The 7571-nt window shown below is 45.8% G+C and overlaps 1 protein-coding gene across 1 annotated transcript in view; it reads right to left on the bottom strand.

The window, feature by feature from the left end:
• The window catches only part of LOC104624892 (catenin alpha-1-like), a gene marked incomplete at its 3' end in the record, with an annotated part of 45203 nt that overhangs the window by 917 nt on the left and 36715 nt on the right, over window positions 1-7571 (bottom strand). Inside the window, exon 5 of the mRNA XM_010292371.1 lies at window positions 50-130. Coding sequence (XP_010290673.1) covers window positions 50-130 — 81 coding nt within the window. The remainder of the gene's footprint in view (window positions 1-49; window positions 131-7571) is intronic.

The following is a 7571-nucleotide window of genomic DNA, read 5'->3' as shown; positions in this document are numbered from 1 at the left end:
GGAATGCACTCATTTGTCTCAACAAGTATCAACTTTATATATTAATTACCTGTCTACGCAAGTCTCTGGTCTTTTTGGTCATTTTATCAATTGCAGAGTTCAGTGCATCACTTCTTTCTTTGCGTCCAGCCTGAAAAACAAGAGACAAAGAGGTAAACGGGTATTCAGGGTCTCAACGTAAAACCAAGTACTATTCATTTCAAGCATATTGTCAGCGTCTTTATTACTTTAAGTGATTATGCACACTAGAAGTAAATTCTCCACCTCCCTGATAAAGCACTCTCCTCCTGGCCGGTTTGGGCAGGACAGGAACTTTTAACATCCTACGATTTTACCTGTAACACTCTTCAGCTTTCTTTCAGAAGAAAAGGATGGTTTGATAAATCTAGCCATCTTTTTGCTCCTTATCAGCCAGAGACCACATTCAACCTCAGAGTTTTAGATTTCTCTCTACTGCCAGCTCAGTCAGCCAGCCAGCTCAGAACAGCCTTGCTTCAATCCGCAATCTCCTATGGCCTCGGCTGCTGGGATCGCCCAAGGCCAGCGGATTGCACGCCAACATCTCACACGCTGCCTTCAACCCGCAGGAACGAGCGCCACGCAAGCACTCCGCAGGGCTGCGCATCCAATACAACAGTGCTCCCTTACCTTCACACCCAACCATCACAGAAGACTGCTCTTGAGCAGTCAGTCAAAAGCCAAAAATCAATTATCTTAAAGGCAAAATCCTTATAAAACATTTGTTGGGGATGAAATCCAACATTTCAAGTATGTATCCAGGCTCACCCGCTGAGAGCTGGATTTCACCAAGGTTTGATACAGCAAGTTTCGCGGTAGCCCTGTTATTACTGAGAGGGCAAGGGGCCAGGAAGCAGTGGCAGCCTCTTTTTTTAAGCAGACACTGGGTCAAAAATATCCTAATTTGTATCAAATTGGGAGTGTTAGATAAAACAATGGTGGTGATCTGGTTTTGCTGGGAGGTTTTTTTCTGTATAATATAGCTTATATCAGAGTTTTGAAACACACTTTATGCAGCCGCAGTCTAATTTCTGAAGTTCTAAGCCACAATCAATATAATTATCCTGTTGAGAAGAAAAACCATTTAGCAGCACTAATGCGAGGGTACGTCAGTTATCAATTCTCCAGCTGACACACTGGTTTGAAATACCTGGGTGGGCAGCCTTGAATCTAAAACATGGTGTCCACTCTACAGCAGAAAAAAAATTAAACAAAATGGAGGGGCGGGGGGGAAGATAGGATGTTGTAATGTCATCATAGTTTAATGAATTTTGTGATTCTGTGAATTATTGAAGATTTGTCACCTCCCTGATCAAGTAATTTGATTCTCATCACAAAAGGTAACTGAAAAGCAACTGAAATTAAAGCCAGGAGCTCATTCTGACTATGCCACAGCCTTTGGAAGACTCAGCATTGACCCGTTCTTCACATTCAAAAATCAAAGCTGAAGTCTCTAAATGAAGTGAAGATTAATGCTATTTGTCTATTGAACAGTTTGGTGTTCCATGCTTGGTGGATATGAAAACCAACAAGCATTTAGATTAGAAAGTCCCCGTTCAGCTCATGTTGAAGGCGATCGCTGTGACCCAAGCCGCAGCTCCGAGCGCGCTGGTGGCGGCGGGCAGTGCCTGCACCCCAAAGTGGGCAACTGGCTCTTCGCAGCGGGCGATTTACCTAAAAATCTGAAACCTGCCAACTGGCACTGCACAAATAAAAGCCTTCTCTGAGACATAAATCTGCAATTGCAGCTGCTTGCTCTTTCTGATGCTCTCCTACCAGTTCACCTATTGCAATGTGACCATTTTACCAAACCCATGGCACCCCCCTGTACATGTGGGTGTTTTTTTCCAGGAATACCTTTGGATCCAAGATATATACTAATCTATTATGTAGAAAACCAAACATGCAGCTATTCCAAGAAGTGCCATTTTACTTCTCCCTGGGTGCCCCTCCGTTACCATTTTAACGCGAGGCAGGCGCACGCTTTCGAAGCGAGTCCACCCATCGCTTCCACTTTGCTGTCCCTGGCTTCACAGCCCAGAACAGCCTCGGTGCACGAGGACCGGATGCCTTTCAGATGAGAGGAAAATCAAGAGATGGCTTCCACTAATGGACATTCAGTTCATGAAACCAGACCACAGCCAGTCCTATGTAAAATGCCCTGAAAAGCACACAATACATGCATTAGAGGCTAAGCAGCACCAATTTCATACTGTTGATCTGTTCCTATTAAGCTACACCACATATTAGCACAGAAAGAGCTGCATAACCTAAAGCCATTAGATTTTAGCAAGGCAGCTCCAGTTTATTTCCACCTTGTTGGCATTCAGAAATTTTAGTACAGAAGCTCATCAGAAGTATTAACTGAATTTCCTTCTGAAGATGGCAACATAAAACGCCCTGCTAATTTTGCTGCGGTAATTTAACAATTTAGCGCATATAGCTACTAACCCGGCTCCTTCGTTAGGGCTGGTGTGGCAGGGCAGAACGGGACAAACACGATGGATGCCCAAACCTCTGCGGCTGCAGAGACCCTGCTGTCATTAACATCTTCAATCATCGCAGCCAATTCTAACCAGGGTCCTGGCCCAGAGACAAGGATGTCAAGTTTTGCCCATCTGAAGTTTCTTGACCTTTTTTTGCATAAAATGAAACATAAAACACTAACTGTGGGACCAATTACGCCTCGTTAGGCCCAGGTGGAGGCAGCTAGTGGGACAGTGGTTGCTGGAGCACCTGAAGGTACAGCCCGTGGCTGCACAAACCCTCCAGGGCACATAAAAACATCAAAGATCATCCTCGACCACAACAGTCACTTTGTCCAGGCTCCCACACGCCCCTTGAATTTTACCTATTGGGTTCCACTCTACAGCTCAACAAGTCTTGTTTGAGCTAGTCTCTCTCTCAAGTAAATAAATCGTGTTTTAAAGGCTCCAAGAGACAGTTCACCACCTCTGGGTAATTTGTTCCCATAACCAATTACCCTTACTATTAAAAAATTGGTCTGTATTTCTAGTCTAAACTTTCACTGAGAAGCCAACTAATGACCTGGCAGCACAACACATCCCAGCTATCAGCTTCTCTTATCCACGGGATTAGAAGGACTCACAATAGCAAAGCCTGAATATTCAGATTATTAATAGGATTTTTAGATATCCAGCACAAAACTCTGCTGAGGGAATTGCAAGCTCTGCTGTCAGTAAGCAGCTAATAGATTCACTAGATTTAATAGGGTCATGTTGACCATGTCAGTCATTTTGCAGGATGATACCACAGCTCTGTCCAGTATCATGGATAATAAATTTAACCACAGTGCAGATTTACTTTAAATCAGATCTTTATCAGAGGCAAAAATGGTGTTAAAAATTGCTCAATTCCCGCCCCCCCCCGTAATCTCTGCTCTTCCACCATCATTGCTACCCTGCTCAGAAAGCAGTACAAGCAGCCACTGTCCTGTCCGTGCCGTTCCAGCTCACGCATCTATCCCCACTAGGGTTTGTTTTAATGGCTTAAAGCAAAGAAAGAGGATTTGTGTACAGGGAGGCAAGTGGAATCTCAAGACCATCTCTGTCACAAAGCATTCCTTTTGTAGGCCTGCCATCTAAATTAAAACAAAACAAACAAAAAACCTCCAAACTGATACAAGCTTTTTCCTACAGCTACTGATCTTAAAATCTAACCCCAAATGATTTATAAAGGTAATGAGCATGGTGGTGGCGGTACATGAATGCTGCCTTAGAGCCACCAGGATCAGCAGTGCACACATTACAATGAGTTACTCGCAAAGCCATGCTTTTATAGCTACCCATCAAAAACTTTTGTTGTTAATCTCAAAGGTTCATCATCAGTTTAGGTTAAGCCAAGACCACAGTGCTACCAAGGGAAATGGTGCCTCCAGCCTGGCACCAGCCCTCACAGCACACACATCCCTGCATCCCTCCTCCCCAAAGCAGCACCCAGACGTGAGCCACATGTGCCACTGCTGTGTGATCGAAAGCCACCACTGCCCTGCCTGCTGCCCATCACGCAATTACCTAAAAAAGATGGTTTGCGGGGAGGTTTCTGCTTCAGGTAACCTGGGAGTTGTCTTCCCAGCTGTTTGTACAACAGGCAGCATCGTGGTTAATGATGGTGATTTAATAAGTGAAAAATGAGTGTTCAGCATACCTTCCTTCGGGCAGGCAGCAGCAAAGGCAGTTGTACGTCAACGCGCCACCGCTGAGCCGTGCTTCGTGGGGAGGCAGCAGATTCAGTGCTCAGATTCAGTTTGTCACATGCTTCATTTCTGCCTTGACACCTAGCCTAATTGCCTGTCTACAACGGATAACCGTCCATACCCCTCCGTTACTGTGATATTAAGGCTGCGAACAAATTCCAAATAGAAAAGTGCTGATTCAAGACCAGGAAGGGTAAGCAGTGAGGTATGACATGCAGGAATTTCAGCAGTGTTTTCATACCTGAGGCCTGCTGGTTGAGGAAGCAGGACTACACACTGGTTTGCTGCAGGAAGGAGTCTCCCACTGTGAGCCCATAGCTTACCAAAGCATGGGGGCTGCACGGCATCATCTGGGGCTCAGCAAGAACCTGAATCCGAATAAAGACGCCTGCACAGCTTGTGATGCCGTGCTGCTCTCATCCCGACGTCCCTCCCAACTGCTGGGCAGCAGTCACGGTGGCCCCATGCTCCCATCAACGCCAGCGTAGAGGGGAAGGCTGGCTCACGCGTTTGTGCGGGGACAAAGATTAATCAAAATGTGCGCCCAATGCCAGGCGCCGAGAGCGGCCAGGCAGGGAGGTGACAGTCACCGCGCTACGCCACAGCACACGTGTGCCCTTCGCTCCCAGGAAAGTGGTGAAACCCCACCTATGGTGCCCTGTCCCACTCCTCCCGCCGCCCTCGCCACTCCGTGGCTAGCCCGAAGAGCTGGACACATCTGTTGATGACGTGTCACCTTGGACATGCCTTTTTCTCCTGTGTCCGCTTCTTGGGGCTGTCCGCTAACCCAGCTCCACAGCGGCACATCCGAATGAGAGCACATGCACGGTAATGCTCCAGCCACACGTCCGTGCTCGTCTCCTTCACCTCACGGCCTTACCGACACAGCATGAGGGCTATCTTGGCAAAAAAGCCCCAGCAAATGCTCCCATGATTGCCAACATGCTAACATCCAGCAAAAATTAACGCAATCATTTCTTCAGGCAAGAAGGGTGAGCTGTCTGTTCAGGTGCTGCCATGCACATGGCTGCAAATCCTGGGTGCCCCAGCTTCGCCTGCAACACCAGGGCTTGCCATCCTCCAAGCCCACAGCACAAGAAAGTCGCACAGCCCACATCTACATCAAGTACAATTAGCTTATTTGTTATTCTTAATCCACTAGGAAGGCTTCCACAAGATGTCAGCCTAACTAAATGACAACACTAGCCTCAGGGTGCAATTCTACTTTTCCAGCACACACATTTAGCAGGAAAACCAGTTCTTTTGCTGCTCGAGGAGTGGGGTAAGGGAAAAGCACCCCAAAAGGGTTATTTGGTCCTAGCAAGCTTATTCCTGAGGCAGACGTGCCACCTTCCCTCTCTGTGCTGCACATGACGATTCAGGCCGTTGCTTCCAAGAGCCCTTTCTGGCAGAAGTCCCCAGACAGCACTCATACATGGTCTTCCTTGGCATGCAAGTGAGCTTTCAGTCTCGGGAGAAATGCAATCACGTGAGCTTTGTGGGCAGTTGGGGTTTATTCGCAGCCTATTATACCTTGACACCCCAGGCAGCTCCTGAGGAACAACGTGAATATTACCACAGAGTTCCAGACTTAAAAGAATCAGATGCATGCTTTCGGTAATATCTGTTAGTTCACGACAAGTGCATATAAAAACACGTTTTGCTAAGAAAAGCGCCCATAAAGTTCACATTAACGGTTTCCCAAACAGGAAACTCGCTGGCAAGGTGCTAAATAGCCCTTGTTTGGTTACAGGCCAAAGAATGGAGAGCTTTAGAAAAGAAGCAACTTACCGTGTTTGAACACTAACTCTTAACTCTTGCCAAATTACACAATCTTAATGTGGGAGGAACCTACCAACAAATAGTGATGCAAAAAAGCAAAATGTTTCAGCCTCTTGGTAACAGCAGAAAGAGGTAGCACAGAAGAGTAATATTTGACCTTATAGTCATTGTCGTTCTATTAATTACGCCCTTTGGAATGTTGTTTTTCAGTGTTATGTTATCATATTTAAATGTTATTATAATTCAGATCAACACTTCAAATCGGGATTTTGCACCAGATGAGCTGCTATGGGAAGCACGACCACAGGTACTTGGGTGCAGTAGTTCCATCAGACAGCTGACAGCTAAGGCTGGATTTCAGCTTCTGTACTTTTCATACAGTGAACATTTGCTGTGAAGAGATTCTTTAAATAAGTTTATGTAATTTCTTTGCATGTATTTCTTTCATTCTAGAGCAAATATGAAAATATTTACTAAGGCGGAGCAATTTAAGAACTTCATCTAGCATTTCCTAATTTGCTTTATCATTAGTTATTTTCTTGATGGGTTGCAGGTATGGGGTTTTTTGGGGGGTAGTGGGTTTGAGGTTTTCTTTTTGTTTGTTTTTTTTTTTAAAGGTTGCCTTTACTTTCCAGTTAGCACTTCCCTTCAGTCTGCTCTGGACAAGACAGCCCACCACAGAAAGGAAGCACCCCAGTCACTATTTACAATTACACCATGGGCCAGTGAAGGGAAAAGCAGGCAGACAAAAGAGCAAACCTTCGCTTAAAGAAGTACCTCTAAGGAACCAAGGCTTAATAAGAAAGGTAAATGGCCATTTTATTTTAAAATCTTCTTTTGACACAATTTATAATTTTCCTCCGTCAGCATGGGAAGTTTGTTATTCTCAGCTCATCTCATATCTTGAGGTCCTAAGTGATACCTTGCTGCTACAGAGCAAACATTTTAAGTGCCTTCTACTATGTTATTGCTTTATGTCTCAAGGTGAAGATAGAAAAGCTTCCTGCTCCAAGCAACTTGGATAAGCTAACGCCCCCCTGCCTCATCCGCATCGAGTCAAGGCCAGAGAAGCTGATCTGAGGGCTTTCCTGCACATGCACGCCAAAATCCTAAAACCATTAAAAAAATGTAAATCAAGTCTGTTCATTTACCTTTCAGTACCAGCTGTCCCAGAGGAGAGTTTGCTCCAGATAAAAGGGCAATGAACTTTTAAAACAAGCAGCCGTGACAGCACATTTGCCTCTTCCACGCTGTGCATGCACGCTCTGGCCAGAGACCAGCTCGGCTGTGGCAGCACAGCCAGCTTTGCAGGGACACCGTTTCTGCAAATGCAAATTTCTGCAACTCTAAAACACACGGGATAACCGTTGTGGACCTACCCTGCAGTAAGACGCTAGCGGAAGCCATGTCCCCCCTTTCACAGGGGGCTTATGACACCAGAATGTAATCGGTGATCACGACGATGCCCTCAAACTGCTCTGAGCCCTGACGGTAAAATGCCAACCTCAAAACTTCTTCTCCTGCACTCCAGTCCCCAGGAAAAAGGAAGTACAAA

This window comes from Phaethon lepturus, unplaced genomic scaffold, assembly GCF_000687285.1.
Source record: "Phaethon lepturus isolate BGI_N335 unplaced genomic scaffold, ASM68728v1 scaffold34178, whole genome shotgun sequence".
Lineage (NCBI taxonomy): Eukaryota > Metazoa > Chordata > Aves > Phaethontiformes > Phaethontidae > Phaethon > Phaethon lepturus.
Note: the sequence above shows the minus strand (reverse complement) of the source record. Positions and strands in the feature narration are given on the sequence as shown.